The sequence below is a fragment of the Asparagus officinalis genome, chromosome 9 (genome assembly GCF_001876935.1).
Source record: "Asparagus officinalis chromosome 9, Aspof.V1, whole genome shotgun sequence".
NCBI lineage: Eukaryota > Viridiplantae > Streptophyta > Magnoliopsida > Asparagales > Asparagaceae > Asparagus > Asparagus officinalis.
The window spans coordinates 36718628-36736224 of NC_033802.1; the positions used below are offsets into that span (position 1 = coordinate 36718628).

At 35.3% G+C, this 17597-nt stretch overlaps 1 protein-coding gene across 1 annotated transcript in view; it reads left to right on the forward strand.

Moving 5' to 3' along the window:
• The window catches only part of LOC109823369 (polygalacturonase ADPG2-like), a 54940-nt gene extending 38187 nt beyond the window's left edge, over window positions 1-16753 (forward strand). Inside the window, exons 2-10 of the mRNA XM_020389643.1 lie at window positions 12978-13094; window positions 13553-13684; window positions 13849-14004; window positions 14473-14493; window positions 14580-14787; window positions 15068-15149; window positions 15256-15364; window positions 15469-15585; window positions 16526-16753. Coding sequence (XP_020245232.1) covers window positions 12978-13094; window positions 13553-13684; window positions 13849-14004; window positions 14473-14493; window positions 14580-14787; window positions 15068-15149; window positions 15256-15364; window positions 15469-15585; window positions 16526-16753 — 1170 coding nt within the window. The remainder of the gene's footprint in view (window positions 1-12977; window positions 13095-13552; window positions 13685-13848; window positions 14005-14472; window positions 14494-14579; window positions 14788-15067; window positions 15150-15255; window positions 15365-15468; window positions 15586-16525) is intronic.

Sequence of the window (17597 nt, forward strand, 5' to 3'; positions counted from 1 at the left end):
GCGAAAGCTCTCCCTATCAAAAAGGCACGGTGAGTATAAACAAGGAAATAGATAGGGATGGCTCTCCCTATCAAAAAACTTTAAAGCATATATAAAAAAAATATAATAAGGCATATATGTGAGTAAACATAGATATAAAACCATATACTAAGGCACGGTCAGTAAAATCTCAAACCAGTTTCAAAGTTGTGTGAAGCTTAGAAACCTGTCATATGCAGAAAGATTGCAGATAATTAAAAGTATCATTCTTGGCATTCAAATCTACTGGACATCAAGTTATGTTCTTCTTGTCAAAGTGCTCCGGAAAGTTGATGAACTATGCATGAACTTTCTTTGGGGAAAAAATGATTTAGCTTTCAAATCTCCTCTGGTTTCTTGGGACAAAATTTGCATTGGGAAAAAGTATAGAGGTTTAGGAATCATCCCTTCAATTATTTGGAACTTTGCAACAGCTGTGAAGACTCTTTGGGATATACATACTAAGAAGGAGATCCTTTGGATCAAATGGATTCGTGGTACGTATCTAAAACATATGAATATTTGGCAAGTGGAAATGAAGAGAGGAGATTCTTGGATGTGGGAACAACTTTTGAAAGTTATAAATAGAGATGTGAATTACTATGGGGGAGTTGAAAATTTTGAAAACTTGATCAAATATTGTTCCAGGAACTCCAAAATTAAACTGTCGGAGCTCTATCATGCATTATCCCCAGCTACAAATATGGTACCATGGAGCATCACAATTTGGGTGAGTCTTAACTACCCTAAATACTCTTTTATCTCGTGGTTAGCAGTCTAAGATAGGCTACTAACATAAGATAAACTACTAAAAAGGGAGACTATTCAATCAAATCATTGTGTACTATGCACAGGAGCAGAAGCTGAGAATAGAAACCACTTGTTTTTTGACTGTAAATTTTCTCAAGATATTTGGAACAAGATCATGGATTGGATGCAATTCAAATGGAGAAGTTGTGATTAGAGCCGACTAATGACCTGGTTTAATTCCAACTTAGGGGGAAGGGATTCAAACTTAGAGCCAAAAGGATGGCTCTCTCCTCTACAGTTTATAATATTTGGACGGAACCCAACAGGAGGATTTTTCAGAGGAAATTTTGTGAAGTTGAGCATCTTATCAAGACTATCAAAATAGATTTGATGACAGTGATTCTTAACTGCACATTACCTACAGATTGCAAAGAATGGATACTCTCCTTATAACTTCTGCAGGTTTTGTTTCACTGTAGTTGTTGCTTAAAGTATTGAGTACACAAAATGGCATTTTTTGTATTCTTTCATAGATCACTCAGTTCTTGAGTTTTTGATGTACATAAACTTCCATATGGTTTAATGAATAAAAGCTTTCATTGACCAAAAAAATAATATCTTATAGTCTATCTAATATTTCTTCGATATTAATTAAAGTAAATAATTATTTTTAATAATAGTAACTTTTAAATATATAAATAGTAATCTTATCATCAAATGCATGACCAATATGCTTATTAATTATTGAAATTATCCTTGATTACAAAAAAAATTATCCCACTAAAATGTCCCGTTTTAAAAATTACTCCCAATTATCTCACTAAAATATCCTACTTCAAAAAATTACCCCATATTAAAAATTAGGGAAAAATGCTTCCAAGTTTACCCCCAAAAATAAAGATTTTATTATCTGAGCCCCCAAAACACAAAACCTAAGAGATTAAAATATGTGAAGACTATAATACCCTTCTCTCTCTCTTTTTTATCATAATGTACTGAGATGATAGTTAAAATGATTGATGGGGATTATTTTATTATATTTGTTTTTTATTATTTTTGTTGTTGATAAGGGGGAACTAACTGTTTGTATTGGGAGATTGTTAAAGTTAAGGGTTAATTGTTAAGGTTACCAGTTAATTGTTAAGGTTACGAGTCAATTGTTAAGGTTATGGATCCCTTCTCTCTCTCTCTCTCTCTCTCTCTCTCTCTCTCTATCATGATGTTACTGTGATAATGTTGAAATGATTAAAGAGGATTGTTATTTTATTATTTTTATTATTTATTATTTTTGTTGTTATGAGAAAACTAATTGTTTTTGTTTGTATTTGAAAATTATTAAGGTTACGGGTTAATTGTTAAAGTTACTGGTTTAATTGTTAAGATTACGGGTTAATTGTTAAGGTTATGGATCGGTTGTTAATATTACGGGTTAGTTGTTAAGGTTATGGGTCAATTGTTAAGGTTACGGATTAGTTGTGAAGGTTACACGTTGGGATATATATGTATATATATTTTAAGTGGAATGAATACTTTGGGTCACTTGGCCTAGTGGCAAAGTTTGGGAGTTTGGACAAGAGGGTTAGGGGTTCAAACCCCTACAACCATAATATTTTTAGAATATTCATTGTTAAGGATAATGGTTTATTGTAAAGGTTACGGGTTGGTTGTTAAGGTTATGGGTTTGTTGTTAAGGATATGCGTTGGTTGTGAACGTTACGCTTTGGTTGTGAAGTTAACCTACACAATAAACCCGTAACCTTAACAACAAGCCCGTAACCTTAACAACCAACCCGTAACCTTCACAACCAACCCGTTACGGGTTTTTAGAATATTCGTTTTTAAGGATAATGGTTGGTTGTAAATGTTACGGGTTGCTGTGAAGGTTACGGGTTGCTGTGAAGGTTACGGATTTGTTGTTAAGGTTACGGGTTTGTTATGTATGTTAACTTTACAACCAAAGTGTAATATTCCCAACCAACGCATATCCTTAACAACAAATCTGTAACCTTAACAACCAACCCGTAACATTCATAATCAACCATTATCCTTAACAACAAATATTCTAAAAATATTATGGATGTAGGGGTTTGAACCCCTAAAATCTTATCCAAACTGCCAAACTTTACCACTAGGCCAAATGACCCAAAGTATTCATTCCACTCAAAATATATATACATATATATCCCAACGTGTAACCTTAACAACCAACACGTAACCTTAACAACCGACCCATAACCTTAACAACTGACCCGTAACATTAACAACTGATCCATAACCTTAACAATTAACCTGTAACCTTAATAATTAAACCCGTAACCTTAATAATTAACCCGTAACCTTAACAATCTCCTAATACAAACAAAAACAATTAGTTTCCTCATCAACAACGAAAATAATTATATATATATATATAGAGAGAGAGAGAGAGAGAGAGAAGGGTATTATGATCTTTACATATTTTAATCTCTTGGGTTTTGTGTTTTGGTGCTCAGAGAATAAAATTTTTATTTTTGGGGGCAAAGCACCCGTTAACAAAGTCTTGGGGGGAGGGGAACACGTTTTCTTGATTTTTTGGGCTGGAAGCATTTTTCCCTAAAAATATTCCACTTTTATTAAAAATATTCTAACTAACTAACACCCCCTAAAATATCCTACTTCAAAAGATTATATTAAAAATTATTTCACTTGTATTAAAACTATTCTAGTTGACTAACACCTAGGGGTGCTAAACCGCATCCGTACCCGAGAAAATATCTATAACCGTATTCGTTAGGATACGAATATGGTTACTAAAATCTATAACTGATAGGATATGGTTACGGATGTGGTTTTGTAGTAAAATATCCGTATCCGTATCCGAAATATCTGATTACATATTAGTAATACTCTTACGATAGTTTCTACTCTTAGATTATGGATTTATAGTTAATTTTGATTATCAAGATGTCTAATCTTAACTTTTTAATTATAATGGACATATTAACAAACTCTTTTGTATCACATGAACTATGTTTTTCTCAATACTATCTAGTTTTCTCATACCTGTTTTGTATCTGCATGCATATCCACTTATATATCCGCATGTATATCCGTAACCGTATCCGATTTAGCGGATATGGTTATAAATTTTTGGGAAAAATGTGTGCAGGCCCCAAAAGAAGAAACTTCATGTGACAAGGCCCCTCATAGTTTCCCCCATGTGGATCAGTCCCTTGAAGTGTGACACTTTATATTGTAGCCCTTTTTTATCAATTATCACATGCTAACTAAGCTAAAATTCCCAAATTATCCTTATCCTCTCTCCTCAATCTCTCTGACCCAGCACTCATATCATCTCTCTCTCATCTCCTCTCTCTCTCTCTCTCTCTCTCTCTCTCTCTCTCTCTCTCTCTCACCTCTCTCTAAAACTAAGAACTTTCTCAAGCTCATCGTACTGCCCCTTGCCCTCATCGTCATCGTCGTCGCCGCCTCCGCTCAGGCCCCCAAGACTCCCATCGAGTTCGTCACTGCCTCCCCTCCCCTCCTCCACCCGTCCTCGTCACTGTAGATCGCCACCGCTCCCCCGTCGTAGATCGCCGCCGCAGAGTTTGAGGAAAACACTCAAAAAGCTCGGGCAATTGAAGATTGTTGAGGAGTGCAGGGAGATGATCCGAATGTATGATGTTAATGGAGATGGTATTTTATGCTTTGATGAATTTAAGAAGATGATGCTACGAGTAGGTTGGTTTTTGAGATTGATATTTACAGTAAATGATGATGTTGTTGTGACCTGTTGAGATTTGGACATTACTTTTTGTTTTTGTTTTTTTTGAGATGACTTTGATCAATTAAGGGTTCATGTTGACAATATATCTACGTTTTTAATTTCTCACATGACTGTGGATTTATCCTTATGAGCTTCTGTATTTGCAAATTGTGATCGATTCTGTTGTGGATGTTTTTTTAGTTACCATGCCGAGACGCACAGAGCATTAATCTATTAGCTAGAAGAAGAAAAGAAAAAAAAAGGAAAAAAGAAAAAAAGAAAAAAGAAAGGTAAGGAGAAGTAGAGTAGAAGGGGAATGAAGAGAAATGCCGTAATTAAGAAAGAACGAAAAGGTGTATTAATGTATCTCTATGAATGAAATTGCCACGGTACCGTCGAGCGATATTTGAAGCAATATAACGAGAGGTAGAAAATGAGCCCAAATGAAAGGAAGATACCGTGTGATAGACAATATAAAGGGCTACACATCGGCGCAGAAGGTAGTGAAAACGGAGACCGGAGGTGGCGGTAAAACACGCGCGAAGTCGGCACGGTGTTGCTGTTTTCTGCTCGCAACTACCGTTGAGCGATGTTTCAGACATTACCGATAAAGATAGAGAATGAGTTAGAGTGTGATACAAATTGGAGATGATAGGTAACATGTAGGGCTACTCAACAACGAAGAAATCGGCAGAAACGGAGATTGGAGGTGATCAAAAAGGGCATGCGAAGTCAGCACAAAACTATAGTTTTCTGCAGTGCAATTTCTCGCCGTTCGGGTTTGTTCTTCGCTGTTCGAAGATTTTTGCCGCTGTCCGGGCTTACCGGAGGTGGGAAGAGGTTGCCGGGGTCGTCGGGGTGTCTCGGTGGGCTCCGTCGGAGGTAGGAGGAGCTTTTCTCCGTTCCTAAGAGCCTAGAACTAAGATGAATTAGAGCTAGAACTAGCTAGAACTAGCAAGATAGAAGCAAGAACTGGCCGTATACAAGCTAGAACTAGGGTAATAGAAGCTACATCTAACGTAAAAGAAAGAACTAACAAGTGTGCATGTAAAAATCCATTGTTGGGTTTAGAACTAGCAAGATAGAAGCTAGAACTGGCGTATACAAGCTAGAACTAGGATAATAGAAGCTAGAACTAACGTAGAAGAAAGAACCAACAAGTGTGCATGTAAAAAACGCTTGTTGGGTTTAGAACTAGCAAGATAGAAGCTAGAACTGGCCGTATACAAGCTAGAACTAGGGTAATAGAAGCTATAACTAACGTAGAAGAAAGAACCAACAAGTGTGCATGTAAAAAACCCTTGTTGGGTTTAGAACTAGCAAGATAGAAGCTAGAACTGACCGTATACAAGCTAGAACTAGGGTAATAAAAGCTAGAACTGACGTAGAAGCAAGAACCAACAAGTGTGCATGTAAAAAACGCTTGTTGGATTTAGAACTAGCAAGATAGAAGCTAGAACTGGCCGTATACAACCTAGAACTAGGGTAATAGAAGCTAGAACTGACGTAGAAGCAAGAACCAACAAGTGTGCATGTAAACAAACCTTGTTGGGTTTAGAACTAGCAAGATAGAAGCTAGAACTGGCCGTATACAACCTAGAACTAGGGTAATAGAAGCTAGAACTGACGTAGAAGCAAGAACCAACAAGTGTGCTATAATAACCCTTGTTGGGATTAGAACTAGCAAGATAGAAGCTAGAACTGGCCGTATAAAACCTAACTAGGGTAATAGAAGCTAAAAATTATGTAGAAGAAAGAACTAACAAGTGTGCATGTAAAAAACCCTTGTTGGGTTTAGAACTAGCAAGATAGAAGCTAGAACTGGCCGTATACAAGCTAGAACTAGGGTAATAGAATCTAGAACTGACGTAGAAGAAAGAACTAAGAAGTGTGCATGTAAAAACCCTTGTTGGGTTTAGAACTAGCAAGATAGAAGCTAAAACTAGCCGTATACAAGCTAGAACTAGGGTAATAGAAGCTAGAACTGACGTAGAAGAAAGAACTAACAAGTGTGCATGTAAAAACCCTTGTTGGGTTTAGAACTAGCAAGATAGAAACTAGAACTGGCCGTATACAAGCAAGAACTAGGGTAATAGAAGCTAAAACTGACGTAGAAGCAAGAACTAACAAGTGTGCAATGTAAAAAACCCTTGATGGGTTTAGAACTAGCAAGATAGAAGCTAGAACTGACCGTATACAAGCTAGAACTAGGGTAATAGAAGTTAGAACTGATGTAGAAGCAAGAACTAACAAGTGTGCATGTAAAAAACTATTGTTGGGATTAGAACTAGCAAGATAGAATCTAGAACTGGCCGTATATAAGCTAGAACTTGGGAAATAGAAGCTAGAACTGACGTATAAGCAAGAACTAACAAGTGTGCATGTAAAAAAACCATTGTTGGATTTAGAACTAGCAAGATAGAAGCTAGAATTGGCCGTATACAAGCTAGAACTGGGGTAATAGAAGCTAGAACTGATGTAGAAGCAAGAACCAACAAGTGTGCATTTAAAAACTATTGTTGTGTGTAGAACTAGCAAGATAGAAGCTAGAACTGGCCGTATACAAGCTAGAACTAGGGTAATAGAAGCTAGAACAGAACTAGCAAGATAGAAGCTAGAACTGGCCGTATACAAGCTAGAACTAGGGTAATAGAAGCTAGAACTGACGTAGAAGCAAGAACCAACAAGTGTGCATGTAAAAAACCCTTGTTGGGTTTAGAACTAGCAAGATAGAAGCTAGAACTGACCGCATACAAGCTAAAACTAGGGTAATAGAAGCTAGAGCTGACGTATAAGCAAGAACCAACAAGTGTGCATGGAAAAAACCCTTGTTGGGTTTAGAACTAGCAAGATAGAAGCTAGAACTGGCCGTATACAAGCTAGAACTAGGGTAATAGAAGCTAGAACAAACGTAGAAGCAAGAACCAACAAGTGTACGTGCATGTAAAAAACCATTGTTGGGTTTAGAACTAGCAAGATAGAAGCTAGAACTGGCCGTATACAAGCTAGAACTAGGGAAATAGAAGGTAGAACTAACGTATAAGCAAGAACTAACAAGTGTGCATGTAAAAAAACCATTGTTGGATTTAGAACTAGCAAGATAGAAGCTAGAATTGGCCGTATACAAGCTAGAACTGGGGTAATAGAAGCTAGGATTTAGAACTAGCAAGATAGAAGCTAGAATTGGCCGTATACAAGCTAGAACTGGGGTAATAGAAGCTAAAACTGACGTAGAAGCAAGAACCAACAAGTGTGCATTTAAAAACTATTGTTGTGTGTAGAACTAGCAAGATAGAAGCTAGAACTGACCGTATACAAGCTAGAACTAGGGTAATAGAAGCTAGAACTAACGTAGAAGCAAGAACCAACAAGTGTGCATGTAAAAAACCATTGTTGGGTTTAGAACTAGCAAGATAGAATCTAGAACTAGCCGCATACAAGCTAGAACTAGGGTAATAGAAGCTAGAACTAACGTATAAACAAGAACCAACAAGTGTGCATGTAAAAAACCCTTGTTGGGATTAGAACTAGCAAAATAGAAGCTAGAACTGGCCGTATACAAGCTAGAACTAGGGTAATAGAAGCTATATCTAACGTAGAAGCAAGAACTAACAAGTGTGCATGTAAAAAAACCCTTTTAGGGTTTAGAACTAGCAAGATAGAAGCTAGAACTGGCCGTATATAAGCTAGAACTAGGGTAATAGAAGCTAGATCTAACGTAGAAGCAAGAACTAACAAGTGTGTATGTAAAAAACCCTTGTAGGGTTTAGAACTAGCAAGATAGAAGTTAGAATTGGCCGCATACAAGCTAGAACTAGGGTAATAGAAGCTATATCTAACGTAGAAGCAAGAACTAATAAGTGTGCATGTAAAAAACCTTTGTTGGGTTTAGAACTAGCAAGATAGAAGCTAGAACTGGCTGAATACAAGCTAGAACTAGGGTAATAGAAGCTAGAACTAACGTAGAAGCAAGAACTAACAAGTGTGCATGTAAAAAACCCTTGTTGGGTTTAGAACTAGCAAGATAGAAGCTAGAGCTCGCTGTATACAAGCTACAACTAGAGTAATAGAAGCTAAAACTAACGTAGAAGCAAGAACTAACAAGTGTGCATGTAAAAAATCCTTGTTGGGTTTAGAACTAGCAAGATAGAATCTAGAACTGGCTGTATACAAGCTAGAACTAGGGTAATAAAAGCTAGAACTAACGTAGAAGGAATAACTAACAAGTGTGCATATAAAAAACCCTTGTTGGGTTTAGAACTAGCAAGATAGAAGCTAGAACTGGCTGTATACAAGTTAGAACTAGGGTAATAGAAGCTAGAACTAACGTAGAAGCAAGAACTAACAAGTGTGCATGTTAGTTCTTTCTTCTACGTTAGTTCTAGCTTCTATTACCCTAGTTCTAACTTGTATACCGCCAGTTCTAGCTTCTATCTTCCTAGTTCTAAACCCAACAATGTTTTTTTACATACACACTTGTTAGTTCTTACTTCTACGTTAGTTCTAGCTTCTATTACCCTAGTTCTAGCTTGTATACATACGGTTCTAGCTTGTATCTTGCTAGTTATAAACCCAACAATGGTTTTTTACATGCATACTTGTTAGTTCTTGCTTCTACGTTAGTTCTAGCTACTATTACCCTAGTTCTAGCTTGTATTCAGTCAGTTCTATCTTCTATCTTGCTAGTTCTAAACCCAACAAGGGTTTTTTACATGCACACTTGTTAGATATTGCTTCTATGTTAGTTCTAGCTTCTATTACCCTAGTTCTAGCTTGTATATAGCCAGTTCTAGCTTCTATCTTGCTAGTTCTAAACCCAACAAGGGTTTTTTACATGCACACTTGTTAGTTCTTGCTTCAACGTTAGTTCTAGCTTATATTACCCTAGTTCTACCTTGTATACGGCCAGTTCTAGCTTCTATCTTGCTAGTTCTAAACCCAACAAGGGTTTTTTACATGCACAATTGTTAATTCTTACTTCTACGTTAGTTCTAGCTTCTATTACCCTAGTTCTACCTTGTATACGGCCAGTTCTAGCTTCTATCTTGCTAGTTCTAAACCCAACAAGGGTTTTTTACATGCACACTTGTTAGTTCTTACTTCAACGTTAGTTCTAACTTCTATTACCCTAGTTCTAGCTTGTATACGGTCAGTTCTAGCTTCTATCTTGCTAGTTCTAAACCCAACAAGGGTTTTTTACATGCACAATTATTAGTTCTTTCTTCTGCGTTAGATCTAGCTTCTATTACCCTAGTTCTAGCTTGTATACGGCCAGTTCTAGCTTCTATCTTGCTTGTTCTAGCTAGTTCTAGCTCTAATTCATCTTAGTTCTAGGCTCTTGGGAACGGAGAAAAGCTCCTCCTACCTCCGACGGAGCCTACCGAGATACCCCGACGACCTCGGCAACCTCCTCCCACTTCTGGTAAGCCCGGAAAGCGCCGAATATCTCCGAACAGCGAAGAACAAACCCGAACGGCGAGAAATTGCACTGCAGAAAACTATAGTTTTGTGCCGACTTCGCACGCACTTTCTGATCACCTCCAATCTCCGTTTCCGTCGATTTCTTCTTTGGTGAGTAGCCCTACATGTTGCCTATCACCTCCAATTTGTATCATGCTATAACTCATTCTCTATCTCTTTCGGTAACGTCCGAAACATCGCTCGACGGCAGTAGCGAGCAGAAAAAAACAGCGACGTGCCGACTTCGCGCGTGTTTTACGGCCACCTCCGGTCTCCATTTTCACTACCGTCTGCGCCGGTGTGTATCCCTTTATATTGTCTATCACACGGTATCTTCCTTTCATTTGGGTTCATTTTCTACCTCTCGTTATATTGCTTCGAATATCGCTCGATGACACCGTGACAATTTCATTCATACAGTTATATTAATACACCTTTTCGTTCTTTCTTAATTATGACATTTTTCTTCATTTCCCTTCTACTCTACTTCTCCTTACCTTTTTTTATTTTTTTATTTTTTCCTTTTTTTTCTTTTCTTCTTCTAGCTAATAGATTAATGCTCTGTGCGTCTCGGTCTGGTAACTAAAAAACATCCACAACAGAATCGATCACAATTTGCAAATACAGAAGCTCATAAGGATAAATCCACAGTCATGTGAGAAATTAAAAACATAAATATATTGTCAACATGAAACCTCAATTGATCAAAGTCATCTCAAAAAAAAAGAAAAAAAAGTAATGTCCAAATCTCAACGGGTCACAACAACATCATCATTTACTGTAAATATCAATCTCAAAAACCAACCTACTCGTAGCATCATCTTCTTAAATTCATCAAAGCATAAAACACCATCCCCATTAATATTATACCTTCGGATCATCTCCCTGCACTCCTCAACAATCTTCAATTGCCCGAGCTTTTCGAGTGTTTTCCTCAACTTCTTAAATTCATCAAAGCATAAAACACCATCTCCATTAACATCATACATTCGGATCATCTCCCTGCACTCCTCAACAATCTTCAATTGCCCGAGCTTTTCGAGTGTTTTCCCCAAACTTTGCGGCGGCGATCTACGGCGGGGGAGCGGTGGCGATCTACGGTGACGAGGACGGGCGGAGGAGGGGAGGGGAGGCGGCGGCGAACTCGATGGGAGTCTTGGGGGCCTGAGCGGAGGCGGCGACGACGACGAGGAGGAGGACGAGGGGCAGGACGACGAGCTTGAGAAAGCTCTTAGTTTTAGAGAGAGGAGAGAGAGAGAGAGAGAAAGAGAGAGAGAGAGAGAGGAGATGAGAGAGATGATATGAGTGCTGTGTCAGAGAGATTGATGAGAGAGGATAAGGATAATTTGGGAATTTTAGCTTAGCTGGCATGTGATAATTAATAAAAAAGGGCTGCAGTACAAAGTGTTACACTTCAAGGGGCTGATCCACATGGAAAAAACTATGAGGGGCCTTGTCACATGAAGTTTCTGTTTTTGGGGCCTGGACACATTTTTCCCTAAAATTTTCTTACCGAGGTATATCCGTATCCGTATCCATATCTGAGATGGGTAAACAAATATGGATATGATAAGCATCATATCCGAGCCGTATCCAGACCGAATGCACCCCTACTAACAACCCCTAGATGGCTTGATTTCTTTGGGGAAAAAAAGGAAGGCTTGAAAACAATCTGACTGAAATTACTGCTTCATTATTGAGGTGATGGAATATTGATCATGCAAATTTTCTAAGTATGGCACATTTTCCCCAAAGAAAATATGCACACTGATTTTTGGCGAGTGAAGGCAGGATTTTAAATTTGATTTAAATTTTTGGGTCAAACATGTGGACATGTAACAATTTCCACATGTTTATATTTGGCTGAATATTTCTTTCCACTTTCATCAGCTTCGATTTAGGGATTGCTACATGAACATATATAATACCCATCCATAAATATATTTTAAAGATTTTTCAGTCAACTACTATGAACATTTTCTTTCCTTAAACCATCTTGGATGATATTATTACAAATAAATTATCATCCTAACGATGATATCTCCTGCTAGTTTTGGCGCTGATCTTGTGAAAATTTGATGAAAACTCATTGCAATTTACTATAAAAGTTCATTATATATTTCTAAAGAAAATATTGTAATGTTCATAATGATTTGGATATTTTATTTATTTCATGGTTAGAACTACTGTAAATCTTTTGTTTTCTGGTAATGCTGGAATTAAAATTGATAGGTTAAGGATTAGTACAGTAGAGGTTTCATGCTCAAAAGCATAAAAGGGAATTTTTGTTATTATTAATGTTTTGATATAATAGTTTAAAGAATTAGCACTGCACCAACCATAATTGTCAAATTTATTTAAAGAACTAAAACTTAGCTATACATATTAAAGCTTAATTAAGATTCTAAGTTTTATGTAAATTATTATTGTTATTATTTACTACTAATATATTATGATATGGCAGGGCATCTTAATTACCCTGTTGCTTGCCTCAAAAAATCTTATTATTTAGTCATATTCTCACCTCGTTAAATTTAAGAAAGAAGTCCTACATAAGGTTATCTTGCTACTCCCAATGGAATGCGGATCTTATTAATTATGTGAAAGAATTTTAACAATAGACAAGTTAAGAGTGCTTTTATTCGCAAAAAAAGCTCCATTTATAGATCATTAACGAGAAACAGTAAATATGCACATTTTTAGGAAGAAATCATTCAAAATATGAGCAGAAAATCTCTGCACTGATTTAGTTTAAGGCTTGTGCTCCCTATATAAATAGCAAAGCAATATGCATGTTTTCTAGTGTTATCAGCAGTCTTTTGATTTTAGGAGTAAAATGGTAGTGCACTGTTATTCATCTTTTATGAAATATATGTTTTATATTTTTCAGTAAACTTATACATTCATCTCTAGCTGGCATGTACGCTAGTTAGTTTCATATATTTCATTGTTTGTTTCATGTAGTTAATTAATTTAAGGCATTTGTTGCTTTTTTTTGTAACAGGAAGCATATTTTCTTGTGTTGTGTTGCCTTGCTTACTACTTCGGTGGAGGACTATCTCAAATAGCAAATGTTATTGACTATGGAGCTGTTGGAGATGGGAAAAGAGATGATACTCAAGTAAAAATTAAACCATATTGACCTTCATGCTTTATGAAAAGAATACTAATTAAAGAAATTTATTTATTTGAGGAGTCTCTTCTTACGTTCTTTGTTTTAAACTTCTGTTAATTATTCCTCATAAGTGGTTTTCAGCAATATTTTCATAAAATATGTGGAGTCTCCTTATTTTCGCGAATTTTTTTCGGTGAATATTTTCATAAAATATGTTTTCGGTGAATTAATTACTGCAAACCCCCTAAGATTTGCAGGATTCACAAAATTAACTTGGGTTAAAAATAATATTGAAATTAGTCTCTACATCAGAAAAGCTAATGAGTCTTCATTTTTTAAATCTTACGAATTTTGTGTCTTTCCTTCAAAGTGTAAGAGGAAGTTCTTGTGATTTATCCTAATATTTTTATGAGAAACCTGAGTAAGATTTATAATATTATGACATTTTGTGAATTATTTTTCAGGCATTTTCAACAGCTTGGGATGTAGCTTGTAATGCTTCAGATTCTACAACAATGTTAATCCCCTCAGGGAAAACATTTATGATTTATCCGGTGGTCTTCAAAGGCCCTTGCAAATCCCCAGTTCATGTTCAGGTAAGAGTAGTATAAATAAAAATATTGAAATGAATTTCAAAACGAAACTCAATATTATTATTTGATTATGTTACTTTTTTTTAAATAATAAGCAGGGTGAGATACCCCTACTCCTGGATATATGAATATATATTATTGATTATGTTACTTATTGAATAATGTAGGTTGATGGCAATATTGTAGCTCCTAGCCAAATATGGAAGCGACCAGACAGTGATCATTGGATTACATTTCTAGGAGTCAAAGAAGGAATAAGAATCAATGGGAGTGGTCAATTCGATGGAAACGGAAATATTTGGTGGACTTGCCGTGAAAAAAATGTGCATGGAATTTTCAAAATTTTGACCTTTATTATGCATAATTTTCGTAAATGATCACGAATTAGTAGAGATTTTGCACAAAAAATATCATTTTATCAAATAAAAATGTAAATACTTTTTTTTCACAAAGCCTATCATGATTCACAAATGTTGGTCATAAGGTAAGTTGGTAAGTTGGCTTGTGATATAGGTGACACATTTTACAGACTGTTTGATATTTTTACGTTATGTACCTATATACTCTCCTCAATCGTACCTGTGGTTGGCATCATTAGGATAAAACTTTTTCATAAATATAGTATTATTTTACCAATTTAAATATTTATGGTATTTTCTCTAATATAAATAATTAAGGTATTTTGTGCTAAACACCTTACAATAGCTAATGGTGATTTTGAGGTTCCTTTTTTAATCCATATACAGCCTTATATTAATTACTAACCTTCTTCCTTTTTTCTTTAATTTCAGATATGTTCAGATGCTCCTGATGTAAGTAATTCATTAATTCTTTTTAATGAATTTCAGAAAAATACTAACAAACTTCATGGCTGATGATATTTGATATGTTTGTGTAGACATTGGCATTCGGCAATTGCAGTAATATCACATTGGAAGGCTTGAGATTTGTAAACAGCCCAATGAAACATATTTCTATTTTTAAGTCTAGCGGAGTTCAATTAAGGAACCTCACAATTCTAGCTCCTGGTGAAAGTCCCAATACTGATGGCATCCACATTGAAGAATCTCAGCAAGCTGAAATTTCAAATTCTATAATTGGAACAGGTAACTCTAATTAAATCCAAAAAAAAAAATGGTATACACCCAACGTAAATGAGTTTGGGTCATAGCTGAGTTGACACATTTAATCCGTTTAATAAACTAGTCAGGTTTGAATATCCAGTTAATCTATTTTAGTCCAATTAAAATTTTATATTAAGAAATCTGATAAATAATTAATTAAATTAAAGTGAAAGTTTTACCTAATTATAAATACTAAATAATTAATTGGTATAGAGTTCATTTTATTTCATTCTCTCTTTTATTTTTTTTGTATATGTTGAAGGTGATGATTGTATATCAATTGGATCTGGTACATCAAATCTTAATATCACCCAAATAAATTGCGGACCAGGACATGGCATAAGGTTTGTATGATGAGCTCTGAATTCTCATTTTAAACTAAAAGTTATTTTGGATTATTACAAATTTGTTTGGAAAACTAATTACATTTGATCACATTTGATTTTGCAGTATTGGCAGCTTGGGCAGAGGTGGCACTAAGGCAACTGTGAATCAAGTTCTTATCTCCAATTGCAAATTTAATAAAACAACAAATGGTTTACGAATTAAAACTTGGCCGGTAATAATTACAACTTATATTGTGTGAATTGTACTACATAGTCTACATATATATGTTACTAAATATTTTTTGATTTATTTATAACTTGGGTTTTGATTTTTCAGGGTGGCTCTGGTTTGGTTAATGACATCAAATTTGTGGGAAATAATTTCACTGAGGTTTATAATCCAATAATTATAAACCAATTCTACTGTGACCATAGCAAAAATTGTGGCACCGGGGTATGTAATTAATTTATGTGGTTTGTTTTTCACTTATAAAGTCTGAATAGGGAAACAATTCTTTGATAAATGATAGAATAGATGGCTTTTTTATTTTCTATTTTCAAGAAAAAGTTTAATTGTTATGGTTGACAAAACTTGACAACCTCTCTGCTATACTTAGTCGCAACATAGTAGATGTAAATATTATCTGTTATATCTCTTTGAATTTAAGAAAATGCATAGTAGATGTATATATTATCTTTTATATTTCTATGAATTTAATAAAATGCATGTATACCATGTACCCTGACAGATACTTCTAAATTTTAACATACATCCGACGTAAAAAAGGGTGAGCAGCTCCTATCATCATGATATAAATAAAACAAAAATATTTGTTTGTAAATAAATAATTTCTCTCTTGGCATTGTTTTTCAATCTTTAATTATTTCATCTATAGCATGAGTATATATCTATATATGTGCTACTAATAAACTAGTTGTTATTAGTCGCAACGTGGCAATACTTAAGTTGCTACGTGATATTTCAATTTCTTTACTATTAATTTATTCTGTATAACTTTTTTCCCCTTCCCCATGCATTCCCCATCTAAAATCATAAATGATGTTAAAGAAACTAGTAAATAATATAAACAATTATTGGCCCTCCCAAATAAGAGTGTTCATGGGCACTCTATAAGAGATGAGAGAGATAGAAAGAGATGATTGGAAAGGGGATCCCAATGCAAATCAGGTGGCCCCCCTCCTCAATCATCTCTCTCTATCTCTCTATCTCTCTCCTTTTCTATAGATTGCCCATGGGCACTCTATAGAAAAACCCATAACTTAAGAACTCTTCAAAGTGCTTGAAAATCTTTTATTTTTTTGTACAAAATTATTACATTTTAGATTCTATATATTTTCCATACTTAACATTATTCATGAAATTATTATCAAAGGGATCGGCTGTCAAAATTCAAGACGTGCACTACATAGGAGCATCAGGGACATCTGCAAGCACAAATGCAATCACCCTCAACTGCAGCGCCTCCGCGCCATGCACGGGTCTCATTATGGACGACGTTAGCCTACAGTACGTCGCAGACCCACCTGCCACGGCCTTTTGCATTAATGCCCAAGGGACCGAGAAATCTCCGGTCAAGCCAAAAGTTCCTTGCTTGAATTAGTCATGCATAAATTTATGTTTTTCTAGTAAGTTCTTGTAAATAAATAATTGTAGTGTTGATAAAAAAGGTCGAACGAAAAATGCACTCGAGTTGAAGGGTTGTTAGTTAGTGAGTCTTTGCGATGCTGTAATTGAGAAGTACGTTTATTATTTAAGTACTTTCTTAGTTCAGCATAAAAATGTGCATGTGCTACGCTCTTGAAAGATCTAATTTCACATGAACTTATGATATGTATGAATATTTTATATCTTTAAACATTTTAATAACCATTGACAAGAGGTGATTCTGGATTTATTATTAGAAGGCTAAATATCACTTAAATACTATAAAGTTTGCCCTTTCCATCACTTAAATATCAAGTTGTTTTTACACATGAATGACTATGTGGACATATTTACATCTAACACTAGAATGTGGGTATAAATACTTAACTCCTAATCACTTAGAACACATGGTACATATATGGGGGATTCCTTGTTTGGATTTTTGTGCCTGACGTGCTAGTTCTGCTTAGTTAGGGGCTAAGTGGGAGCACTCACATTCTAGACTGTTAAATATAGATACTTTATTTATGATACGGGTATAGAATTTCAGGGACGAAATTCTTTTAAGGGGGAAAGAATGTAAAACCCCACAAATTTGAATACTATGTGATAAATAATATTTAATATGTTATGCAATGATAAATAGCATATTTATTATTTTAAGTATGTCAAGAATTGATTAGAGATCAATTCGATGTATACATATAAGGGAATAGTATAAATCAGTGTAATCAGGTCCTTAGTAGTCGACTAATACCCTTAGTAGTCGACTACTAAGAGATTGTAAGCAATATGCAGTT